Genomic DNA, 27,342 nt, shown 5'->3' on the forward strand with positions numbered 1-27,342 from the left:
AATAGGTTTAGAGCGAACGAAAGAAGTAAGAAGAACAAACGGGAAGGCCCATGATAGGATGGAGGGCAGGAGAGATTAAACAACACAAAGGTTTCATGGTGTTAGGCCAAAGGGAGTGGTAATGGGACAAGTAAAGAAGCAAAAGATAGGCCTAGAGGAGGTGTGAATGGCAGGATCCTGAATAGCTACTGTCCGAAAGCAAAGGAAGTAAGAGAGAAGTGAGAGAAGGAAACAGCAAAGTAAATGAGTGTAGAGGTTGCTCTACACATTGTTGAACTCGATGTCAAGTCCAGAAGGCTGTAAACTACCCAGCCAAAAGGTGAAGTGTTGTTCCTTGAGCTTGTGTTGAACTTCATTGGAGCACTGCAGCAGACCAAGGACAGAGAGGTCCAGAATGGGAGCAAGGTGGAGAATATTTTTTTAAACTGTTTCCAGGAATCCTAAAACATAAAGTCCTAGATTTCACTTAAAGCACTTCTATAAAGAAACATATTTTCAAAAGACAAAATATTCAGTCATTGCTCTGCAATTATAGTTTGTAGAAATTGTTCTATAACATTAGCATAAATATTTTATGTGCAATTATACTACCACTTTTACATCAATGCAAAGCAGGCTTAACTGTATATCAGTACAAAAGTAGCACTAGTTTGACAGTATCAAGTCTCTACTAGAATCTGGATGATATTAAGATGAAGTAGGACAAGACCCTCTCAGAAACCCATCTTGTGCCACTTGGGCATGATCCACGAGGTCTCTAACTCCAGGGATATGTAAAGCCATATTACTAAGTGTTAGTGTCAGATAAAAACAGAAAGTACTGGAAATGCTCAGCAGATCAGGAGAGGGACAGAGTTAACATTTCAGATTAATGACCTTTCCTGTAGCATTTTCTGTTTTTATTTCAGGTTTCCGGCATCTGCAGTAGTTTCCTTCTGTATTATAATGCCTTGTTCCATTTGTAATATTTGAAGTTAATCCTTTGGACACTGACCAGTTCCTGTTTCCAGGACCCGCGTAGTGTTTCCAGATGATCACATGTGTCATGGGCACACAATGGTTTCAGCATTGATTATGATGTTGGCTCAACTTTGAGCCAGAACTTATAAGTCTTTTAATTAAAAAATTCCAATTGTCAACTTATGCAGCAGACATGAAACCATGCTATGAGATATTAAGCCATGAACGCTTACTTGTTTGAAGGTTTCTCTCTGCTAATGTAGTGAAAACATGAACCAGTTCAAAATTAATGGACTAAGACATCTGCTAAAATAATGGAGAGAGAAATTTCAGATAAAAGTTAAGCATTCGTGTCTCAGTGTAATAGGCACATCTGTGCAGTGAGTCACAACCAGGTCAGCAGGATAGGAGATAAAATCCATAGTCACTTAGACAAGTGCAGGATAATTAAGGAAAGCCAGCATGGATCAAGGGAAAATCATATTTAACTAACTTGCTGGAGTTTTTTTGAGGCGGTAACAGAGAAGGTTGATAAAGGAAAGGTTGTTGATGTGGTGTATATGGATTTTCAAAAGGCATTTGATACAGTGCCACACAACAAACTTGTGACCAAAATTCTAGGTCATGGAATAAAAGGGAAAGTAGGCACTTGGATAAGAAAGTGGCTAAGTGACAGGAAACCGAGATTAGTGATAAATGGTTGGTTTTTAGATTGGAGGAAGGTTTTTTGGTGGAGCTCCTCAGGGGTAAGTATTGGGATCCTTGCTCTTCCTGATATATTAATGACCTAGACTATGGTGTGCAGGGCATGATTTCAAAATTTGCAGATGATACAAAGATTGAAAATGTTATCAACTGTGATGGGAATAGACTTGAATTTCAAAGGACATAGACATATTGGTGGATTGGGCAAACAAGTGGCAGATGAAGTTCAGTGCAGAGAAGTGTGAGGTGATACATTTTGGCAGGAAGAATGTGGAGAGGCAGTATAAAATGAAGGGAGAGCCTCCAAAGGAAGTGCAGGAACAGGGGGATCTCAGTGTAGATGTACATAAGTCATTGGAATTGGCGGGGCATATTGAGAGAGCAGTTAATAAAGCATATAATATCTTAGGCTTTATTAATAGGAGCATTGAGTACAAGAGTAAGGAGGTCATGTTGAACTTGTATAAGACACTAGGTAGGCCTCATCTGGAGTACTGCATCCAGTTCTGGGTACCGTACTTGAGGAAGGATGTGAAGGCATTGGAGAAAGTACAGTGGAGATTCACAAGAATGATTCTCGGGATCAACAAGTGTCGCTATGAGGTCAGATTGGAGAGTTTCGGACTGTTTCCCTTGGAGAAAAGAAGGCTGAAAGGAGGCTTGATAGAGGTATTCAAGATCCTAAAGGGTATGGACAAGGTAAATAGTGAGAAACTGTTCCCACTGAAGAGAACATCAAGAACTAGAGGGCAGAGATTCAAAATTATTGGCTAAAGGAGTAAATGTGATGTGAGGAAAAACTTTTTCACCCGAAGGGTGGTTGGACTCTGTAACAAACTTCCTGAAAGGGTGGTGGAGGCAGGTTCACTCGACGTATTCAAAAGGGAATTGGATTGCCATCTGAAAAGAGAGAATGTGCAAGGTTTCAGGGATAAAGCAGGGGAATGGGACTAAGTGGAATACTCTTTTAGAGAGCCAGTGCAGACTTGATGGGCCTGCCGCACTTTAATCATTTCATTATTCAATTGAACAGTTTAAATTGCTGACCGAGTTCCAGTTTCAAATTCTTCAAACTGATTTCTTCTGAAAAAAATATGGTGGCATCAGCCTTTTAGCCATGTTGAATATGGAAACCAGTGCATTGGGGTAATAATAATTGGATTAATAAAATGATGATTACCCCACACACTGTTAACTACTTCTTTGTGCTATTGCAGATAATAACAGAGATATAGAAAGCCTTAATAAGATGCACAAACCATTTCCTTTGCTACCATCTCCCCACTTCCATGTGGTTCTGAAAGTTACGAAGCTAAATCTATGCGAACCAGGAGGGTCCCTGTTTTATTTCTCAGTTTGTACTAAGTCAGTGTTGCTGGTTCAATTGTCTTTAGCACCCTACACAGGGAGAGGAAAATTGGACTGTAGTCCAGAGCGACTTGCTGGAAGATCCTAAACTGCTGGTTTAAATTCCACAAAGCAGTTACCAAATTGGAGATTTGCAGTTGAATGCAGACGGGCTGTTTTCCTGATGCTGGGAGGGAGTGGTTAGCTTCTGCCAGGTCTTCAATATTTGCATCAGTTGCAAATCAAATGAACACAGAACTTATTCGCGTGTCAGCATGGCTTCCTGTTTACACAATTGGATGGACTAAACTGATCTAATCATCTGGACCAATTTGTGTGAATAGGTAGAAAAACTCCATGCCATGCATTTTTTGACCACAGGGTGTCATCATATCTGTGTTGCAAACATCAGTGTGTGCTTTGGAAACGTGTGACTCTGTTTGTATCTGCTGCACAACATCCCTACTGTGGACCGAACAGAATGAATGATTTTTTAATGATTCATAATGAATTTCCCAATTCCTTCATCGTGTAGTAAAAGGAACTAGCACCAAAAATCAATTTAAAGCCGCTTATGATGAGATTTATCTCTCTCTCCCTTGACTCCACTTTTAGTTATTTACTTGATCCTATTTGTTTTGATGTGCTTTAACTAAGTCCCACTCTATAACTGAGCAGGAAACCAGTGCCTAAGTCTCTGCCTCAGGCTACTCATGATTCACTTGCTCAAAGGTTCCCACAAGTGGGCAGCAATATTACATCTGTTTTTAATCTTTCTGTGCCGTGCGAGCACTTGGCTTATTCTTCTGAAATAACTGAGCTCTGGGCCTCACCATGTCAGTAGCTATGCATATAAATCCACCACCTGCCTTGACACAGTAAATGGAAGCACATCTATCTTGTTATTTTGCTTCTTTCTTCCCCCATAAGGGAATAGCAAATTCATTTGTGCCAATCTGCGTAAGGAGAAGTAAATGTGCTTATAAAGTGTTTAATCACTAAGCGTTTCAGTCAGTACAATGATAATTCTGTCATGCTTTCTATTTGATCCAAATTGAGATATAATGGAGAGGACCAGTTATATCCCTTATGATTATGCCACATCTCACCCACAACTTAGAGACACATAGGATGTAGAACGACTACAGGTCATAAAATGAGAGAGAACTGCAATTTTTTTTCTTTCAAGTTCCTTTTATCAGGTAATTTTAGGATTACACTTTGCTACCTCCTCAGTTTTTTATATATCTATAATATACTAGTTGTATGTACCCAAGTGTAAAAAGTACATTATAGAAGTCTTTAGTTGCCATCTTCCTTTAAGAAGATGCATCCACACTCAGTGCAAGACAGTTGAATTCGCACTGACACTGCAGTTACAGGGTATATGGAGCCTGTATCCAGCATGAAGGACAGATCTGTCACTGGAATGTATCGTGGTGAGACTCCCAAGAAAAGAAAGCTTCTCATTGCTTCAATCTGGAGTCAGCTTGGGCGTGGGCATACACCATGTTTAGCAGTGGTGCAGAGTAGTTCAAGTGCTCAACCTGCGAAGTGTGGATGCATCCAAGTCCAAAGTGCAAAAGCAAAATACTACAGATGCTGGAAATCTGAAATAAAAACAGAAAATGCTGGAAATACTCAGCAAGTCTGGCAGCGTCTGTGGAGAGAGAGTTAAAGTTTCAGGTGGATAACCTTTCATCAGAATAACAAAACACTGTACTCAACTCTTCAATAAGATACAACCAGCCATAACCATTGGGAAGATAAAATATTTAATATACAGAGCAAAATACACTGTGAATTTAAGGTAGCAATGAAATCACTTGAGTTCTGCTGATAATGAGCTACTTGAGCTGCAATATTCTGATTTAAGACTTCATTCTTTTCTCTTTCCCTGGTGCCGAGTAGCCCATGAGACAAACCATCTTCCCCACTGCATTGCATCCAGCAGATTGTGCCCAGGCTTTTTCTGTACCAAAGCCCTTTCTACCTTTCTATATGGACAAGTTATTGTCCTGACTTAGTGGGGGACCAGCTAGGTACTCCACTGCTATTCTCTGGAAGTCAACCCAGTATCCAGAGGCCAAAGCTCTGCTCTCATCATTCAGGTTACGACTGGGGGGAAGCCACTGTCCCATCGGATGTGAGTAACCCTATGGGTGTATCCAGAGACTGGAACTCTTGCCTCCATTTGCCAGTGTTAGAATGGAGTGGGGCTCAAGCCCAAAGTTATATACATTATACTTCCTTGCTTCAGAATGTAAGGATTATTTTTCCTGGTAAATTGTATTTCTGATAGCTATTGTTCTGTAATCCTGTGCTGTAACATAATTCTTAGCCTTCATCACAAATAGTCACCTTTTAAATTAAACTGACTCTCCATAATGCAATGGTTCCTGGTAATGATAACCAAGGAAGAAAAGAGTTTATTGAAAATAATAGGCCTAAAGTCTTTGCTGTCGATTCTGTGTAACATGATTTTGTTCATCGTTAATCACCACTATTCTACATGTTTATGACAAAGTGATTATGAAGTAAAATCTAATATATTCTTTAAATAAAATGCCTATGTATGAATGTGTGAGTAATCATAATAGTTGCCTATAAAATGTAGAATTTGTATCTGATGGATGACTGTGTTTGGTATTGTCTTGATAATGCCCCAGCTAAACAACTTTTCTGTAAATTAGGATCGCAACGCTATTTGACAATGAGAGTCTCTGAAGCTCATCAGCTGAAGGATGGAAGCCACCAAACAGCCCTGGAGCCAGGATTTGGGAAGACATTAAAGGACTTGCCAAGGTGATGTGCAAAGCAGAATTATCATTATTTAATCTGTATGGAGTAATACTTGTTTACAGAAAAAAAATCTGTAACCTCTTTTTTGCAAAGAATCCTTCTAACTTGACAGATTCTAAATCACTGAGCAAGTAATTCCTGTGTTTTTTGAGCAGTTTATAAGGGGAAATTGTCAGCAGTCACTAGCCCACACAGGTACATGTATTCTTGTGTTATACCAGACTGACTGAGTTGGCATGATTACTCTTGTACAGATTTCAACTTAAGCCCTGTAAAAAGCCCAGGAATTAGATCTCCATTTTTCCCTGAAAGTTTAAACACCCCTCCCCACCCCAACCAGTTATCTCCCTTAACTCTGCAGAAAACATTGGAGCCATATTTCTTAGGTACAACTTCTTGGGTACAGAGTTGTGGGGCATGGGTGATAATTTCGCTTCTACAATCCTGGTGCCACTTGTGGTAAATATCATAGAATTACACACAGCCAGTCCTCCATATGTTAGCCAGGATTATTACCCCCCCAGATGCCTTCTGTTACCCCAGTCTTCCATATACATCCAGGTAACGAGCAAGATTTTAATGCACTCAAAACCCATTCACTTGCGCAGAGTTAAAAATTGGCCCAATGTATCTTGGCAGGCTATTCAACCTTGGGAACAATCACACTTGAAACTATCTCCCATGCCCCTCATATCCCTCATGCCCCTCATATCCTTCATATGGTCAGATATGTGTTTTGCTAGATGGCCTCATTATGAATGTTTGGCTGAGCTCCAGGACTGATTAATGGACACAGCCCAGCAGGAATTTGTTTACTCAATTTTAAGGTGGACTACTAGGTTTGGTTGATTCATGTTCTTAGAGCCTTGTAACAGCTTGATCTTTCTTTGAAGCGGTTTATCAATGGTTGTGTCTTTATTTGGACAAGATTAAAGGTTTCCTCAATGGGGATTTCACTACCTATGTTCGATTAATACCTTTATTAACTTGATTTTTTTTAAAAAACATTGCCCCTCCTACCTTCAGACATTGAGAAACAACCTCAAAGGGAACCTTTAACATCTTTTTTTATTTTGGTTCTCAACTCCAGACTAAGGTCTCCCCATGGTTCATGCCTCCTCTGACGAATTGTGAACCACATCTGCTGCAAAAGCCAGCCCAACCCCAAAACTATGGGGGCGGGTTGCGGTGCTGAAATGTCTACCCCCACAGTGGAGCTGACAAGGGAAGGAGTGCTGCGTGTGAACTCATTACCTGAACCTTTATTCCTCATTGACAAAATTTGCTGGAAACAGAAATGGGGCAGGAATCCTGGAATCAAGTCCTGCCGCCATTTCTAAATCCCTTCCGTCTCTGTTCCGACACGTATGGAGCCGTGAAAATCCGGGCCTATGGGCTGGATTTTCACTAAGTCGGGATGTCAAGGGAGCCTTTTAAAAATGGTGGGTAGCGGGGTGGTGTTTAAAAGTGGTGGCCTTGATTCCAGGGTTCCCCTCCCCATTCCTGGGCTGCCTGATTTTCAGGATTGCCTTTTAAGTGGTAAGGGCTGGTTCCTCTCAAAAACCCGCACTCGGGGCTCCCAACCTGGCTGGGTCCATTGCGGAGATGGGCATCTCCTACTCCTCTGCAATTTTCATGGAGCTGGGCTAGGTTTTTAAAGAGCTGTGGTTCACACCCCTTCAGAGGAATCGTGAACCTTAGTCTTCATGAGAGGACCTTTTAAAAGGTGAGTTCAAAAGGTCATCCTCATGCCCCCTATGCCAAGGTAAGGTCCTTGCCCACCCCCATGGCATCCCATACCCCCTATGCCAAACTATGGCATTTCCATGTCGATTGACCCACCATACACTGTATAGAACCACCGAACCTTAGGATACGTAAAAGAAAGTTTTCAAAAATTCATTTATTCAATACTTTCAGCTATGTTAAAAAACAGTCATATCACTACAAGGCAATAAATGTGTCAATCATCCTTTAAAGTATCAATAACAGAAACCACAAACCCTTGAAACCACTGAACCTTGTGTAACCAAACATTGTGACATTGACAGCAGAGATCAGAGAGCCAGAGGTGACAATCAAGCAAAGTTTTCCCTGGGCACAGCTGTTCCAACAAGAGTAATGGATGTCTGGGCTCTCAGCCACGCATACATAATGAGGGCTATGAGCATGGAAGTGCCATAACTTGGCATGAGGGGCCATAGGGAGTTGGTGGAGGAGCATAGTTTGGCATAGGGTGTATGAGGGCCATAAAGGGTGGGTGGAGGGGCATAGCTTGGCATTGGGGGTATGAAGGGCCATAGGGGGTGATTGGGGGGGGAATGAGGTGTGTGGGGGCGTAGGTGTATGAGGGGTGAGGGCAGAGGGGCCTTTATGTTTTAATTTCAACTGGGACAAAGACCCACAGCACCGAGGGGAGCCTTTTAAACAGCCTGCCTCCGCACTCGGCAGTCACGGTGGCTGCCTTTGACCTCTTTCCCAGGTCCGGTGGTCTGACTGCACCCGGCACTAAACGTCCCGGCTTAGCAGGCGTTTTCTCCCGAGACGGGTGGGCCGAGCCAGGAATTTTCTCGACTCCTGCCACCCACCTCAGCGATGAAAGTCTAGGCTTATATCTTCAATAAACTTCCACCACAATTCACAATGTTTCGAAAAGTTTAGTTTGCCTACGGCGTATGAAGATGAAGTAATATCAGTTGCTAGACTGACACTCAGCACATCGCTAGCTGTCACAGTTAACGCCCCACCAGCCAGATTTCAAAAGCAACACATAATAACTTGAGGCAAAAGCAAGCAGCTGCATGTGCTTTCTCCGGGGCATCCCTGAAACAATATTTTGAGTTTTAAACAGCCAGATTTTATTTGGGAAGGGCTGGAATGAAATGTCGACCTGTCAAAGTAGAAAAAAAATGTCAGTATTCCGAAAATTACAAATTCACAGCAAAAAAGCTTGTTTTTATTCGGCACCTTCAACTTAGGAAAATGTCTCAAGTTGGTTCAGAGGATCATAATCAGACAACAATTGATACCAAGCCTATGGAGATATTAGGATGGGTGCCTCAAAGAGGTGGACATTAAGGAGCATCTTAAAGGAAGGGGAAGAGCTGAAGCGGTTAAGGGGGAGAATTCGAGAGCTTAGGATATAAGGTATGGCCACCAATGGTGGGTCGCAGGAAGTGAGGTATTTCCAAGAGGCTAGAGTTGGAGGAGCGCAGAATTCTCGAAGGGTAATTGGAGGAGGTCATAGGGAGGGGTGAGTCCTTGGTGGGATTTGATCATTAGGATGAGAATTTGAAGATACAAGTGTTGGTAGATCAGAAGCCAAAACAGAGCAGCAAAGACAGGGTGAAGGGTAAGTGGTTCTTGGCAAGAGTTAGGCAAAAGTGTTTCAGATGAGCTGAAGTGGATGGAGGGTAGAGGATTGGAGTACAGCCAATTGGAGAATTTGTATAGTCATGTCCGATGGTAACAGAAGCATCAATGAGGGCTGGAGACAGCAGACGAGCTGGAGTCAGGGCAGAGATCTGCAATGCTAGGGAGGTGGAGCTAGGCGGTATATGTGATGATGAGGAGATGGAGTCAGATGCTCAATTCAGGATCAAATATGATACTGAGATTGCAGAAACTGTGGTTTAGCTTGAGACAGTGGTCAGGGAGAGAGATAGAATCAGTGGTGTATAGCTAGCACCAAAGACAATGGCATCAGTTTTCCCAGTGTTCAATTGAAGGAAATTGTGTCTCATTCAAGAATCTCAAGGGGATTGGAATTCAGAAATGAGGGATTAAAGCGCCAGTTGTGTATAATCTTGGCCAGAGCCTATCTGGAATATTGGCCTGGATTTTCACAGTCATGGACTCGCTGTGGGCCTTTTAAAAGTGGCGGGGGACCTGGATCCTGGAGTCTTGCCCCTGTTACCGATAGGGCTCATTTTCACCGGTAGGAGAATGGATAGGGGACATGACTCACACAGGAGGGAAACCCAAACTTAGTAGTGCCATTTAAACTCAGTGCTAAGTTCAAACAGACCCTATTTTCACTGTAGCAAGGGCCTTAACCTGCAATGTGGGAATCACAAATTTTTAAAGCATACATAAATGCTCCAGAAGGGTAGGTAAGGCCTGTAGAACTGTCAAGCTGTGAAGTTATTTAAATCTACAACCCTTTAAATAGTAAACAATTGGCTGCCTGTGTCACTTGAAAAAAAAATATGTCCTAGCGGTTACAATAGTTATTTGCTGACATTTCCCCAATGGCTATCATTATGTCATTATTAATGCTTGGTTGCTTTCCACAATCTAAAATTCTCTTAACAGAGGGTCTTAAGTTCACATTTTGATTGACAGCTCTAAGAGCTTATTAACAGATCTGACTTGGAACTATATTGCTGTTCCTTCCCTGTCATTGGGCCAACATCCCGGAATTCCCAACATAACAGCACTGTGGGTGTACCTACACATGGACTGCAGCACTTCAAGAAGGTGGCTCACCACCACCTTCTCAAGGACAATTAGGCACAAGCATTAAATGCTGGCATAGCCATGGATGTCCACATCGCTTGAATGAATAAAAATGGATTAGCAGCCTTTGATGTGGGGTTATGAATATAAGTCTCTTTATTTTTTTAAGGGATTAAGTACTTGAGGGGTTTAAAAAGTTTTGAATATGCTTTCATGAATGGGAGTGCTTTTCTACTATAGCAAAGGCTGTAATAGATATTTATATCTATATTTTATTTCATCATAACAAGACTCCTGAGGTCTACCCATGGTGGATACTGGGTAAGCTGGCATGGAGAGTGTAGGGTTGAGGAAAGTGAGTGGGGTGCATGGGTTGGCTTGAGCTGGCATTAAGTTGGGTACAATAAGGGGCCATGAGGGTGTCTGGGAGGCATGGGTTAGCATAAAGTTGGTATGGAGGAATGGAGTTGGCATGGGGAGTGGGTTGGGTTGTGGGATGCAAGGGCTAAAGGGCCTAAAATTCAGCAGAAGAACTGGGACAGTTTCCAAGAGAACTGAGGTGAGCTTTTTGAACAGCTGCCTCTAATTTGCACCCAGGGATGGAGGGCCTAAGCCTGCCCTGCCCTGCCCCGGAATGAAGATTGCACCATTTAAGGAAGTTTCTCCCAAGGCGGGTGCAGTAAGCTGGGAAATTTCCAAACTCGCTCTACCCAACTTGGGAGCAAAAGTCCATGCCATTGTGTTTAATTTTGGGTATCCCAATACGTGGGGTGCAGTGCAGAATCACGAGAATGATACCGAGCCTTATCCATAGTAACAGTACTCAGTTTCTGTCTCTCTGGACTGTTTTGATTGATCAGTTTATGGGCCGTACTGGTGGGTTTATTTGGTGATCGGTGCCTGGTGCACATGGAGGCAGGTGGAGCACGGATGCACATGGCAGCAGCAGATTGGTGGTGAGGGGGATGGTTTTGGTGGAGAACAAAAACAGCGGAATGTTTTCCTGGCTGGTGAGATTGTTTCTGGGAGGAGGATGGTGGTGGTAAGGGCGGGATTGGTGTTGCATGGGAGGAATAGAAAGAATGGGATGAGGATGGCATTGGAAGGATGGGATTAGATGGGAAGGCATTGGGAGGGAGGGAATGGCATGACAGGGGTGGATGGGATGTTGGAATTTGATGTGTGGGGCAAAACGGTCGGGACAATTATTTATTGCTGCTTATTCAGGTAGATTTCAAGGACATGGAGTGTTTGTTGCCTGAGTAGTATTGAACCCATCAGATGTAAGCCATTTCCTCCGGCCATTTTGTGTTTCCATTTTGTCCTGTCCCCTCTCATCACATTCGCCTCAGCAGCACTCACACTGCACACATGGTGATGGCTGCTAGCCACCATTGCATTCACTTGCACTGAATTAACCCCCCACCTCCTTAGGCTGCCCACTCTCCCTAATTTGACGGTGGTCCCTGAGGCACCCTCATAATTGGGGCGCCTCCTGAAAGCTTGCACCAGCAGTCCTGCTGCTGCAGTGATCGAGTTTGTGACCTAAAAAAGGTCCTGCTGCCCAGAAATAAACTAAGATGAGAAAATTCAGCCCTACATTTCTATAGATGTCAGACAACAGAGGATAAGTGCATGGGTCAAGAGAATTGATGGTGGGGTGGAGCCTTGTGTTGTCAACCATGTGGAACATGTGGGACCTGATAAATGTTGCTGCAAAGGGGCAGCATGTAGATGAGAAATGGAAGGGAGCCAAGGCTAAATCCTTAATCATTATGTTTGTGTTTAATGTTGCATTAAATATTATGGGCAGAATTTTCTGCTTGGCGTGCGGACGCTTGCCGAACACGCTCGAGCTTGAAATAGTGCGCATTGAGGTCGGGTGAGCGTCCTGACGTCATCGCACACTCGTGCGATATTTCGGTTGGTGGGCACGCACGCGACAGTCGGCAGCGCGCCCGCCGACAATTAAGAGGCCCATTAAGGCCATCAATTTATTAAGTGCCATTTTTCGCTGCCCGTCCAATGTAATGGCTGGCGGGCAGGTGAATCAGCCAAGCGGCCTTTGCATTTTTGAGGATGACGTTTCCGACATTAATTGTAAAATAAATAAAAATGTTTTGACATAATTTTTATTATGTATCTTACATGTGAGTGACTCCTATGTGGGGCCTTTTTTTTTCAGAATTTACAAATCCTTATTTTTAATTTTAAATTGCTTCAGCCCCCTGCCTTCAGGGAGCTTTCATTGCGTGCTCCCCCACGCCTACGCAAACGTCAGCGCCTGCCCTCCTCCTGCCCCCCACCCCGGCAGTGATGAGCCTTTCAGCGCGCCTTTCACGCTGGCTGGTCATTAATTGGCCAGCCAGTGTGAAACCACGGTCGTGAGCCAATCGTGGCAGGCGGACCGTTTCCCGGCCGCTCCCAGGCCCGCCCACCATGCCCGCCCAACCACCCGAAAATCCTGCCCCCTATGTTAAATCTGAATTTTAATAGCTTCCCATTTCTTTTGCTTTCAGTTTTATTGGGTAGAACGGAAAGGAGAAATAATGAGAGAATTGATTTTCGTACTATTTATGCTTCTTAATACGTATGGCTTTGACCAAATCTGTTTGTCCACAGGTCAGCATTGCTATTGCTGAGGAATCCAACTTTCATCTTTCTCTGTCTGTCAGGAGCAACTGAAGCTACCCTGATAGCTGGCATGTCTACATTTGGACCCAAGTTCCTTGAATCCCAGTTTAGCCTGAGTGCCTCACAAGCTGCAACTCTGTTTGGTAAGAATGGAAATACATGATCCTTATTGATATTTAGGTTTTCATTTGCAACACATTTCTGAATGGAGTCCAGCGCAGACAGAGAGTATCCTTTTTTTATTCATTCATGGGATGTGGGCATCGCTGGCTTGGCCAGTATTTATTGCCCATCTCCTAATTGCCCTTGAGAAGGTGTTGGTGAGCTGCCTTCTTGAACTGCTGCAGTCCATGTGGTGTTGGTAAAGCCACAGTGCTGTTAGGGAGGGAGTTCCAGGGTTTTGACCCAGCGGCAGTGAAAGAACGGCGATATGGTTCCAAGTCAGTATGGTGAATATCTTGGAGGGGAACTTCCAGGTGGTGGTGTTCCCATGTGCCTGTTGCCCTTGTCCTTCTAGGTGGCAGAGGTCGTGGGTTTGGAAGGTGCGGCCTAAGGAGCCTTGGTGAGATCCAGCAGTGCCCGTAGATGGTACACACCACTTGCCACTGTGCGCCTGTGGTGGAGGGAGTGAATATTTGTGGATGGGGTGCCGATCAAGCAGGCTGCTTTGACCTGGATGGTGTCAAGCTTCTTGAGTGTTGGAGCTGTACTCATCTAGCAAGTGGAGAGTATTCCATCGCAATCCTGACTTGTGCCCTGTAGATGGTGGACAGGCTTTACGGAGTCAGGAGGTCAGTTACTCACTGCAGGATTCCTGGCCTCTGACCTGCTCTTGTAGCCATAGTATTTATATATCTAGTCCAGTTCAGTTTCTGGTCAATGGTAACCCCAGGATATTGATAGTGGGGGATTCAGTGATGGTAATGCCATTGAATGTCAAGGGGCGATGGTTAGGTTCTCTCTTGTTGGAGATGGTCATTGCCTGGCACTTGTGTGGCACAAATGTTACTTGCCACTTGTCAGCCCAAGCCTGGATATTGTCTAGGTCTTGCAGCATTTGGACATGGACTGCTTCAGTATCTGAGGAGTTGCGAATGGTGCTGAACATTGGGAAATCCACTTCTGACCTTATGAGGGAAGGAAGGTCATTGATGAAGCAGCTGAAGATGGTTGGGCCGAGGACACTATCCTGAGGAACTCCTGCAGTGATGTCCTGGATCTGAGATGATTGACCTCCAGCAACCACAACCACCTTCCTTTGAGCTAGATATTATGTATTAGGTTCACATTATTTTTTTTCCCCTGAGTCACTTATTAACTGTCAAGTGAAAATGACAGTGAGGTACAACCATACCCTTGCTGCTATCCTTTCTACCCTATATATATAATTTTTTTTAAATACAAGATTTTTAACATGCTCTCTTTTTGGTGGGGAGTAAGATAAGATGCGCTATTTAATAGTCAGTAATGAATCTACTTTTTGATTCAATTTAAAAATTGATCTGGGTGATACTGGAAATGCTGCGTTTATAGTGAGTTGAAGCTGATAATAGACGTTCTCCTTGAACTGCTGTGGCCCTCATGGTGATGGCCCTCTCACAATGTTAGACTGGGGATTCCAGAATATTAATAAGTAATTGCGAAGGAAGATGTGTCCGAGTTGGGATGGTGTGTGACTTGAATGGGAATTTAGAGGTGATGGCATTGCAATGGATTTGCTGCTCTTGTTCTTTTTCATGGTATAGGAAGATGTTGCAGGAAACGTAATGTCAAGTGCATTCAGCAGATCATCCATGTTGCAGTCACAGTGCGCTAATGACAGGGGTAGATATCTAATCCGGTGGCTGAGGTGCCTACTAAATGAGCTGCTTTGCCTTGGATGTCATTGTCCCTCTTGTATGTTGTGGCTGCATAATTTAAGCAAGTTGTAAGTATTCCAACATGTTTCTGATTTAGCCCTTGTTGATTGCAATGAGGCATTGAGGGGTCAGGAGGTGAGCCATTTGTTATAGAATACCCAGCCACTGCCTTTTCTTGTAGAACAGGGTCGATTTGGTTGGCCCAGTTAAGCTTCTGGTCCATAGGCAGGGATGTGGTGATGTTAGTCCTATTGTAGGTCAAGCCAGATGCTGTGCTTTCTATTGCATGGGGTGGTCACTCTTTAACTTGCACTTATGTGGCGTGAATATTACCTGTCACTCATCAGCCCAAGCCTGGCTGTCATGTAGATCCTGATGTAGGCTGGTACAGGCTGTTTTGTTTTGAGTTTTTGTGAATAAAGGTGAACGGTGTCAGTAAACAGCCCTGCTCCTGACCTTATTATGGAGGGTAGATCACCACCTTCTCAAGGGCATTTAGGGATGGGCAATATGAGGCTCACATCTCATGAACAAATAAAAAAAAGATAATTGTTGAGATCTTGTCTGTCGAACTCTGCAAAGTCCTGTGATTGCAATATTAGCCTCTGACAACCACAGCCACCTCCATTTGACCACAATCAACCTTGGTTTTCTATGCTTCAATGTCAAGGGCAACACCCTTAGTCTCTCCTCTGACATCCATATCTTGCTGTTTATATCTGAATCACAACTGGTGCATAGTGATTCTGGCAGAACCTAAACTGAAGAGAGGTGAGCTGGTTATTGGGAGGTAACTGAAAGATTAGTATTGACTAGGTTAGATTTAGCCTTTCACATTGTCTGGTAAATACCAGTGTCATAACTTGACTAAAGGAGTAGGGTAACTCTGGTGTACAGGTCATCAGCACTTTGCTGAAATTATGTTAAGACCCTATTTTTTGCTATGCTTGGTACAGTCAGCCACTTCCTCTGATGGTGAGGACTCCACTGTGGGTGAGCAGGGTTGTCCACTTGGCTTGAAGTGATTGCAAACATTTAAGTCTTGTCTTTGGGATTCAGATGCTGATTTCCACCATAGTTGAGAATAGGAATGGTTAATGGAGCCTCCTGTTAATTGTAAAAATATAAAATGCTAGAAATACTTAGCAGTTCAGGCAGAATCTGAGGGAGAAATAAAGTTAATGTTTCAAGATCAATGACCATTCATCATAACTGGAACCTCCTGTTAGTTACTTGGCTGCCCATTGTCATTTTTGGGTAGATCTACAAAGCTATATTTAACATGTGGGGAGTTGTACCCTGATTAGGCTGGTCCCTCATTCCAATGGGTGAATTGTGCTGCTCCTTAACATACCCATCTACTCTCTCCATTGACCAGGGTTAATCTTCTGGCTTGGTGATGGTTAAGATGTGTTGGGCCATGATACAGATAATGGTGGCATACAATTCTGTTGCTGTTGGCACACAGTGCGCTATGGCTACTCATTCACCACCAGCACACCGTGACAGCAGTGTGTACCATCTACAAGATCCACTGCAGCAACTCACCAAGGCTCTTTAAACGGCAGCTTCAAAATCCTTGACCTCTACTGCCAGAAGGAGAAGGCCAGCAGAGCATTGGAAACACTATCTGGTGCAAGTTCCCCTCCAAGCTGCACACCATCCTGATCTGAAACAATATCGCCGTTCCTTCACTGTTGTCGGGTCAATCTCTTGCTATCCCATGAGAGTTATTTCCCTCTTCATTTAGTGCAGTTTTATAATTTTTGCCTTATGGACTAACTCATAACAAGCCATATGGTATTGATGCAAGTTGATGGGTATTTTAATGTGGGATTCCATTTTTTGGTCCCAGAAATGCCATTATGTTGTTTACACATATCCAGGTATGTTCTTTTTCACTTTTCTTGTCTGAACCAGATAAGTTGCTTAGAATTTGACATACAAATTATTTTCATTGTAAGCCACGTACCAGCTCTATCCATTGGCTTGAATTAACTTCATTCTACCTTGCTCCACTGCTGTACACCGTACAGAAGATTTCTGACAGAGTTTTTCTCTTTGTACATTTCCTGCATGTAATCTGTAGTATTTAAGCATTAACGTTTGTCCTCCATTTTATTTGGTGTCATTAGCACTTAGTGATGAGGGATACAGTAAAACAAAAAACATAAACTGACAATGCAACAAAACATAAACGTATGAGAATAAGGGTCTGAGCGGGGCGATCAAATGTAGAATTTTAACATACCAAATAATTTCTAAATTGCAGTAACCAATTCTGGAAAGTGCTAGATTGTTGACGGGACATGTTGCCATGGTGATTTGGTCTTTATAATACTCAAGTTAGATTAATTTAAAATTTCATTGAGTGGAAGAGATTTTCTTTGCTAGCAAAGACAGGGGAATGGTTTGTTAAACACTAGATTAGTACTTCATCACAGCAACCAGTTACATGGTAATTTATACCTATTGTGCAATGTGAAATAACTTCTGTAGTTAAAAGGAGAATGAAATAAAGGGCTATGGTAGAATACCTTAACAGTCGTGTGCAGTGCCTTGTTTCATGGTGTTTAGGTGTTAATATTAATGAATAAATCTACATCAAGCTGATTTATTATCATGCACTTGGTACTGTGTTTGAATAAGAAGTATACATTCCCACCTGAGAGCGTAAGGAATTTTAAATTATTTGAATGACTTTTAGCAATTAAGTATCTTAAGTATCATTTACTGCAATAACACATGATGGTCAAAAACTGAGAAGTAGGTAATCACTTGGTGAATCTAAAGGTAGATGGATTTATAATTGCTTTTTATTGCTCTCCCCAATTCCAGGGTACCTTGTAGTCCCGGCAGGTGGAGGCGGCACTTTCCTTGGTGGATTTATCGTGAATAAACTAAAACTCCGTTGTGCTGGGATTATCAAGTTTTGTATGATTTGTACAATCTTTGGTCTGTTAGCCATTTTCATAGTCTGCATTCACTGCCCCAACATGCCTGTGGCTGGAATCACTTCTACTTACAATGGCAGGTATGAGCACAACTCCAATTATAAAATTTAATCATTCAGAAACTTTAATATGTTAGGCACACCATAATGAATTCAAGTAGGTAATTGTTTTAACCAATGATTAACAAGATATGACAGGTATGAAAACTGAAATCCACCTTTTACAATGTAGGGGACACGCAGCAGTCCAATTCGTTTATTTTGGACTCTGAGTAAATAGGTGTAATCTACACATGTTCTCTTATTTCTGACCAAACGTCTAACTGAATTTTCTTGGTATGAGTACAAAAAATTATTTTTCCATTTTGTTAAAATTTGTTGGAACCTTTTCTCAACATTGACGTGTTCTTTGATGCATCTATGATGAGTTTCATTTCTCATCCACTCTGCGTATTTGTCATTATCTGCTTAGTTTTTAAAGAGGTAACAGTAGCTAGCACTTTTATATTGCAGGGTGGAAAAATCTCTTGTGTCTGTGTTTTTAGATTTATTATTTACTGGATAATTCTGCAATTTGCAGAAAGCTTTATTATTATTGATTGCAATGTCATTCGTATGTTTATGCTTGCGTAAAAGTATAGAAAAACCGTGAAACCGCTTTTAAAGATTGAAGGTGAAAGATACATAAATAAGTTGATTGTTTGATTTCCAACTTTTAAGACTTTAGTGATGGAGTAAACTGGGAATTGTGCTGATTGATACTGAGACATTGTTTTCCACAGTTTTTATGAAGGTCCAGTTAATGTGACTGCAGCTTGCAACGCTGAGTGTAACTGTTTAAGGGAAATGTATAATCCAGTTTGCGGAGCAGATGGTTTAATGTACTACTCCCCCTGTCATGCTGGATGTACAGAATTTAACACAACACTGTTGGCCAGTGGCAGAAAGGTAACTTTTCCAGTTATACTTCGTATTTGCCTTAGTTGCCAGTCTTGCAAGGGACTGGAAATGTATTTTTTAAACTGCTTATACAGGTGATTATTAACTGTTAAACTGAAAGAACAAATGCTCTTTTCAATTGATTTTTAAAATCAATTGCATAATGGATCGATAACTTCAAATGATCTTATTAAGCACCCATAGAGAAAAAAAAAAGAGCCAATTTGACAAGCCCAACATGCCATTTTCATTAATTTTGTTCTACTTTCATGCATGTTCAATGTGCACCTGAGGTGTCAGCTGTGGCTCAGTTCATAGCACCCTTGCCTTTGAATCAGAGGGTTGTGGGTTCATGTCCCACTCCCAGAAACCAAGAACTGTGATTGTACTCAAAAGAGTTGCAATCTGTGACTGTTGATAACTCGAAAGAGTTTCAATGTGCACCCAAGCTGTTTGTCCTCTCGTTATTGCCACCAAGCCTTCTTTAACACAGATATTAAGTGGTTACTGTGGTGAATTACCTTTGTGTAGTTCAGAGGTGAAATCAGGAAGTACTTCTTCAGACAAAGTGTATTGGAAATCTGGAGCTTTCTCCCCAAAAAGCTGCCATTGCTAGACCAACTGAAAATTTCAAAACCTAATTTTACTCATAGATAGATCTTCTCACACTCGGAGCCCATTTCAACATCCAACCGCCAAACCCTGAGACAGTCAAGTACTCTTTTCTCCCTAACTTAACAAATACTGCTGTTTCCTTTCTTTCAGCTACTTTCCTCTGTACTTCCAGGCTTTACTTAGAATTTATACTGCCTTCAATTTCAATAGCAGCTTTTTCATTTGAAGGCCTTCTGTATTTTTTTTTAAAGGAAAGGTAGCGAGGTTAGTTAGGTCAGGCAGGACATTTCCTCCTTCTGAACCTGTGCTAAATGTTAATATTTATTAACTGTCGAACCTTTTAATGATTATGTTTATGGAAAAAAAATACTTGTTTTCCTATATTCCTAAGTAATAAAATCTTACATCGGCATTGAATGTATGGAGCTGAGATGATTTTAAGGCTCATAATTCTGCGCTTCATTAAAATATGCAATTTGCTACTGAGTGCCCTGAGCCCATGGGAGTGATTATGTACTTAAAAGATCGAAATTATCTGCGTTTTGGAATAAATACTGGTTGGACTAGCCTTAACCTGCAGAAGACACTTATGTGCGCTGTCTCTAGCTTCAGGTGAAAGAGAATAAGGGCCAGGATTTGACGCCCCCACCCACCATGCCCGGCAGGATGCTGTGGACCTTCCGAACAGAATGAGTTTTAAATAGGTTGCCGTAGCCGCCGGAGGAGACACACTGCGGTGGGGCTGTAAAATCCAGGCCGAGGTGTACAGTGTGTTTGTGGTGGTACAGGTTCATTCTTCTTTCCCAATCAATAAATCGAACAACAGCCATTCACATCATGATCTGAGACTTTGCAACATTCTTGTTTACTTTCCTTCGTTTTCAGGTTTTCCACGATTGCCTGTGCATTATGGAGAACCTTCAGTCTGGGATTGGCACTGCAGAATCTGGAAAATGCACCACCTCATGTACATACATGCCACTTTTCCTAGTGCTCTTCTTTATTGTGATTTTCTTCACGTTTCTGGGCAGTATTCCTGCACTCACAGCAACTCTCAGGTAAGCATCAAACCAGTTGTCAGGTGGCCTGTTATGCTCACGTTTTGTAGCCTAAGGCGGAATTGTCCCAGATTTGCGACAAATGCGGTAGCGGGCGGGTAAAACCACATTTTACCCACCGGCGGCGATGGCTGGTTTTCAGGCCATATCGTCCCAAACCCGCCACATTATTGATGCATTCCCGAAAGACATGCCGTTTCCATGGCGGGCAGGCTCCAATTCGCCTGCCACGCCGTCACCTCGCTGCATCATCACGCCAGACACCATATTTAAAGTACAGCCACGCTCAGCGCTTCCAGCCCAGGACTGCAGCAAGGAAGACATGGTCCCGAAGGGCAAGGAGACTGCAGCCCTCGAGAGCCCTTTGGATGCCGTGGAGGCCCACTGTGATGTCCTCTACTCCCGTGCCACGTTGTCCGCCCGCGCCACCGAACATGCCCGATGCCAGCGGGCACGGAAAATCCCAGCCCTAGTTTCACACAAAAATGCCATAGTGCAAATTCACTTTTTAAAATCTGCAATCAAGCGCGTTTTAGTTTGATTATTGTCACATTTCAGGTTTGAGTGAACAACATTGTCAAATGAGTAATTCATTAAACAGTAAATGAATAAGTATACTGAAGCAAATATGCTACAAATTTAAGTTGCTATAGACTTGGCTATTTGTTCTCAGAAGGTGGTTGCATTTGAATAAAAGCTACTCAAAATATTCTGCAGGCCAGGCAGCATCCGTGGAGAAATCTGCCAAGCTGGATGAGCATTTCCAGCATCTTCGGTTTATATTTCAGATATCCAGCACTGGTAATATATTTGCCTTTTGCAACAGTTGCATCTTTTGCACTAAACTGTAATATAGGCTGGAATGGAATCAGAGCTTCTGAACATGACCTTTTTGTGGCCGTTGGTTGCCAATCATTAAGAGAGTCACTCCTGCCTATTTTTCTGATCACTTTGGATGTTCTACTCAATTTAAACACGACAAGTAAAACAACAGCTTGCATCTATACAGTGCCTTTAATGTCATAGCACATCCCAAGGTGCTTCACAGGAATATTATCAAATATATTTGGCCCTGAGCCACATAAGGAGAATTTACGACAAGAGCTGGCTTTAAGAAGTTTTTTCTTTATTCATTCGTGGGATGTGGGCTTCGCTGGCTTAAAGGAGGAGGGAGAGGCATAAGTGCAGAATGGATTAGGGAAGGAATCCCAGAATTCGGGGCCCAGGCAGCTGAAAGGACATTCGCCAATGGTGGAGTGATAAAACAGAGGATGCACAATAGTCCAGAATTGGAGGAGCACAGAGATCTTGAAGAGTTGTACGACTGGAGAAGATCAGAGAAATCAGGAGGGACAAGACTGGGGAGAGATTTGAAAACCAGGGTGAGAATTTTAAAATTGGTGGTGTTCTCAGACCAAGGAGCAATATAGATCAGTGAGTACAGGATGCTTGTATTTGAATTGTATCTTTTGATCCCTTCTGCAGACACTAGCTAGATGTAGCATCTATGTTCTGTGACTATTGTATCAGAAGAAGCTTTAAACCCTATGGAGAGAATTTTCTCCCCATTGGGGGCGGGCGGGCGCGTAGCCAATCGGCGTGTCCAATCAGCTGGATGCGCTCCCTGTGCAGGCGGGGTGGTGGGAGGGGGGGCGGATTCCCTGAGTCAGGGCCTGCGCATGCGCGCAAAAAAGCACAGAAATTATTATTTTCACTTATAAAACATTGATTAAAGGTAAAAAAAAGTTTAAGGACATGTCCCCTCATGTTAAACTGTCACATGAGCTGGGACATGTTCATTACTTTTATTAAAATCTTTTGAAACACTTTAAAAATGTTCATGAAACCTCAACCCGCCTGTGGATGAGGTTCCATGAAAAATGCGAAGGCCGCCTGGGCTCTTCGCCTGCCCATCAACATTAAGGTTGGACGGGCAGCATTGCTAACAAGTTTAATTGGTTTTTTAACGGCCTTAATAGGCCTTTGACAGCTTGGCGGGCACACAGCTGCCTCTGGCGCACGCCCACTGAACGCAATATCTAAATGACGCGCAGTGACATCGGGACACCCGCCCAACGTCACTGCGCGTCATTTTATGCCTCGGCAAGCGGGCCCAGTCCCTGCTCTCCGAGCCGAAGGTTCTGCCCTATGCGTGTAATGACCTAAAAAATTGAATATGGTATACAAAGGTAAAATGCTCATCAGGAATAGAGCTAATTTCAGTGATTTAAGAAAAGAACCTGGCACAGGTAGATTAAAAAAGACGATTAAAAGATAAAGCAGTAATGGAGCAATGGAGAAAATTCAAGGAAGAGATAGTTCAGGTGCGAACTAGGCATATTCCACAGAGGGAAAAGGTAATGCACCCTGGATGAGAAAGGAAATAAAAATGAAAGTAAACCATAAAAGGAAAGCTTATAACAAATGCCAGAAGCAAGATTTCAGTTAATCGCCAGGGAGATTATGGAAAAAATTAATATGGGAGGCAAAGAGAGGATTCAAGATAAGATTACCTGTGAAGGAAATACACAAATAAATCGATACAATTCATATACATGTTTACGACATTATACTTTAGAATTGAGAAAATGGACACAGGCTAGCGAATAGCCATTTTTACCCAGAAGCCTTCATACATATACATGGGCAGCACAGCTCTGCTTCTAGACATGACCTCACCCATACCATCCACCAGGTATCACTGGACCTCTTTCCTTTTTTGGAAATAGAGATAAGCTTAATTGCCTGATTCACTAGCAAAGACATTTTGGGGAAGATACTTTAGAAATGCAGTTCTATCCAAGCTGGGGGAAAAAAGCAACTTTTATAAATCTCTATTCCGCTATTAAAAGTTTAAAATCACTTGATGAAAATATAAGAGCAATTGAAAGTAATCAGGAATGATATTGGAACATAAGGACGCATTGACCAGCTGTCACCTCACACTTTGATATAATAAAACCACTTTAACAATTAAATAATAGTGAACTCTAAGGGCTAATCAAAAGGAGGAGTTTTAATGAAGTAGGCAGCGGCCAAGATAAAGATGCTGTAACCTGGGACAGAATTTCACCCATGTCAAGCGGGCTCGGCAGGGGCGAACAGTGGTGATCGGGAAGCTGACCACCGCCCACAATTGGGGCTGGAAGGCTTTTCATACCGGCGGACCAATTACGGCCCACCCAGCATGAACCGTGAGCGGCAGCCCTCAGCGCTGCCTGTGTGGGGGGGAGTGCAAACTTTGCACATGCGCGCAAGTGCGTGTTTCATAATCTCCCTGAGGCAAAGAGCTGCCTCAGGGAGATGAATAGGTATAAAAAAAAAATAAAAATGTAATGAAGCATGTCCCCCCCCATGTGACTCTGTCTCTGATTCTGTCACATCAGCAGGGACATGTTATCAATTAAGCTTTATTTTATTTTTATTTGCTTTAGGAAACCTCATCCCGCCTGTGGATGAGGTTTCCTAAAAAATGCAAAGGCCGCTTGGTCTTTTCGCCTGCCTGCCGTCCGTAAGGTTGGACGGGCAGCGAAAAATTTTGAGTTCATTGATAATGTAATGGCCTTAATAGGTTTTTTAATTGTTGACAGGCGCACTGCCGGCTCCGGCGCGAAATATCACGTGAACGCCCGTTGACGGCGGGACGCTCACCCAACGTCAACGTGCGTCATTTTACACTCAGACGGGTCTGGCACGTGCTTGCCCGCTGAGCTAAAAATGTTGCCCCTGGTTTTAGACTGGTATAAACGTGTAAGTTTCCCTTCAGAAAATCAGAGAGATATTGTAGAAGGGTTTCAGGGGCAGAAAATTACGCTCGGCGGGCGTGCGCGACCTGGCCAAGCGTAAAATGACGCGCAGTGACGTCGGATGAGCGTCCCGACATCATTGCGCAGTCCCGCGATATATTGCGTGTCATTTTACATTCCAGCATGTTGGGCCCGCCCTCACATGCCGAATGTAAAATTCTGCCCAGTGAATATTCAAACATTTATGAACATATAAGGTGTAAGCAGTTAGCTAAGGAAAACGTTGGGTCTATAAATGATCCAATGGAAAAATATTCATGCAGAGGCAGAGGGCATGGCTATAAAATTAAATGTGATGATTTTACTAAAAGAAGAGAGAGAAGTTATAGACTGAATAGTAATAGATAGAGAAGACATACCAAAAAGATTAGCATTACTGAAAGTTGGTAAGTCACCTGGTCAAGAAGGATTGTATCCTAGGTTCCTGAAAGAAGCCAAGGTAGAAGTAACAGAGGCATTGGTCACAATCTTTCAATCCATCTTAGATACTGGAGTTAAAAACAAAAAGCTAAAAGCTACTGCGGATGCTGGAAATCCAAAACAAAAACAGAATTACCTGGAAAAACTCAGCAGGTCTGGCAGCATCGGCGGAGAAGAAATCAGTTAACGTTTCGAGCCTTCATGGCCCTTCGGCAGAACTGAAGCATAGTTAGAAGTTATTTCTCCCTTCTTCTAACTATGCTTCAGTTCTGCCGAAGGGCCATGAAGGCTCGAAACGTTAACTGATTTCTTCTCCGCCGATGCTGCCAGACCTGCTGAGTTTTTCCAGGTAATTCTGTTTTTGTTTTAGATACTGGAGTAGTGCTGGAGCATGGGAAAATTACTAATGTTATACCGCTATTTAAGAAAGGGGAGAGGGATAAGCCAGACCAGCCAAATATCAGTGGTGGGGAAATTAATGGAAACCATTGTCAGGCACAAAATAAACTTTCACCTGAAAAGGCATTGGTTAACCAAAGAATATCAGGATGAATGTGATAAAGACCAACAATGTCTGACTATATTAAATTGTTTCATTGTAGTAACAGAAAGTTGATCAAGGTAGTGTAATAGATGGAAAAAATTGACTTTTGGAATGCACTTGACAAAGTGCCACACAGCAGGCATATTAAGAAGATGAAAGCCTGTGGAGTTAAGAGGAAAATGGTAGTGTGGATATCAAATTGGTTCAGTGATAGGAGGCAAAGTATGGTGGACGGATAGATGCTTTTCTTGTAGCTGGTTTACTGTGGTATTCCCCAGTGGTTAGTTTGGGTCCATCACTCTTTGCAGTTTTTTTTTATAAATGAGCTAGACTGAGGCATAGGGAGCAGAAGTGTAAAGTTGGCTGATGATACAAATCTTGTCAAATTACTAGAATTGATGAGGATAGTTATAGGCTTATGGCCGGTGAAATGGGGAGAAGCTTGGCAGATGGAATTCAATGCAGAGAAATCTGAAATGATGCACTTTGGGAGGACTAAATAGAAAGACGGTATAATATATAAATGGCATGGTTTTGAAAAGTGTAGATAAGCAAAAAGACCTTTGGGCAGAGTTTTCGGGTGGGCGAGTGGAGGGCGGGGCCCGCTCGCCGACACGTAAAATGATGCGCGGTGACATCGGGCGTGCGTCCCAATGTCACCGTGCGTCATTTAGGTTTCCAGTTTGGCAGGCGCGCGGCCAAGTCGGCTGCACACCCGCCAAACTGTCAAAGGCCTATTAAGGCCAGTTAAAAACTAATTAAAATAGTTAAATGAGCTGCCTGTCCAACCATTAGGTTGGTGGGCAGGTGAAGAGCCCAGGCGGCCTTTGCATTTTGCATGGAACCTCATCCACGGGCGGGATGAGATTTCATGAAGTTTTTATAAATTAAATAAAGTTTTTCATTAATGTTCCTTGACGTGTCCCAGCTCGTGTGACACTGTCACATGAGGGGACATGCCTTAAAATATTTTCTTTCCATTATTTAGCTTTTAAAACCTTTAACTAACCTCCCTGAGGCACCTCTGTGCCCCAGGGAGATTTCTGTGCTCTTTCGCACGCTTGCGCGAAAGATCACAGGCCCCGACACAGGGAATCGCCCCCCCCACCCCACCACCCCCCACCCCAAGCACAGCGCTTCCAGGTGTGCGTCACGCTGGACGGGCCTTAATTGGCCCACCCACATAAAATGGCGGCGCTGACCCAGTCAGGGGCGCCGATCAGGTTCGCGCCCGCTCCCACCCACCCCCACACAACCCCCCCCCCCCACCCACCCCGAGGTGGGAGAGTTCTGGAATTTGTGTCCATCTATACAAATCCTTAAAAGACAAGTTCATAATGTGGTTAAAAAAGCATATGTATTACCTGGGCTTATAAACAGAGCTATAAAATATAAAATCAAAGTAATCATGTTAGAGCTTTGTTATCCAGAGGTTCGGCCTCGACTGCAGTTTTGTGGACAATTCTGATTTCAGGGAAGATGTAAAGGCCTTAAAGGGTGTAGAGGAGGTTCACGAAAATATTACAAGGAATGAGGGGCTTCCATTGTGAAGAGAGGTTGGGAAAGTTAGGACTATTCATCTCGGAACAGAGAAGATTACAACCTGATCTGATAGAGTTTTTCAAGGTGAAAAAAGGTTTTGATGGAGTAAATATGGAAAAATAATTTCATCTAGTGATTGGATCAATAACCAGAGGTCATAGATTCAAAATCATTAGCAAAAGATCTAGAGGGAAGGTGGTGGAGATTTTTTTTTTCACTTGAGTAGTTGGGACCTGGACGCTCTTCCTGAAAAGATGGCGGAAGCTAATTTGATAAATAATTTTAAAAGGTATTTGGACAGATACTTGAGGATGGAGGAACCTGCAGGATTCTGGACAAAAAGCGGGGATGTAGGACTAAGCACAGCTGCTCTTTCAAAGAGCCAGTATGGGCACAACAGACAGCTGGGCCAGGATTTTCCCCTTGGCGATTTGGGGGCGGGGACCGCTCGCTGAGGGGAAAATGATGCGGGATGACGTCGGGAAGAATCCCGGGCCATTTAAATATTCAGGAAGGTGGGCGGACAGAGAAATCAGCTGTCCGCCGCCAACCTGTCAATGGCCAATTAAGGCCATTGACAGGCTCATTAAGATAGTTAAATGCCCTGCCCGGCCAAGCTTAAGGCTGGCGGGCAGGCCAGGAGCCCCAGCGGCTTGTAGATTATTAATGAAACTTCATCCACTGGCGGGATGAAGTTTCG

At 43.0% G+C, this 27,342-nt stretch overlaps 1 protein-coding gene across 12 annotated transcripts in view; it reads left to right on the forward strand.

The window, feature by feature from the left end:
- Nucleotides 1–27,342, forward strand: part of slco4a1 (solute carrier organic anion transporter family, member 4A1) — a 183,881-nt gene that overhangs the window by 151,688 nt on the left and 4,851 nt on the right. For all 12 annotated transcript variants that reach the window (XM_078555062.1, XM_078555066.1, XM_078555057.1 and 9 more), the window contains 5 exons: nt 5,706–5,817; nt 12,895–13,049; nt 17,604–17,799; nt 18,501–18,666; nt 20,158–20,330. In XM_078555062.1, coding sequence (XP_078411188.1) covers nt 5,706–5,817; nt 12,895–13,049; nt 17,604–17,799; nt 18,501–18,666; nt 20,158–20,330 — 802 coding nt within the window. The remainder of the gene's footprint in view (nt 1–5,705; nt 5,818–12,894; nt 13,050–17,603; nt 17,800–18,500; nt 18,667–20,157; nt 20,331–27,342) is intronic.

This window comes from Cetorhinus maximus, chromosome 13, assembly GCF_964194155.1.
Source record: "Cetorhinus maximus chromosome 13, sCetMax3.hap1.1, whole genome shotgun sequence".
Taxonomy (NCBI): Eukaryota; Metazoa; Chordata; class Chondrichthyes; order Lamniformes; family Cetorhinidae; genus Cetorhinus; species Cetorhinus maximus.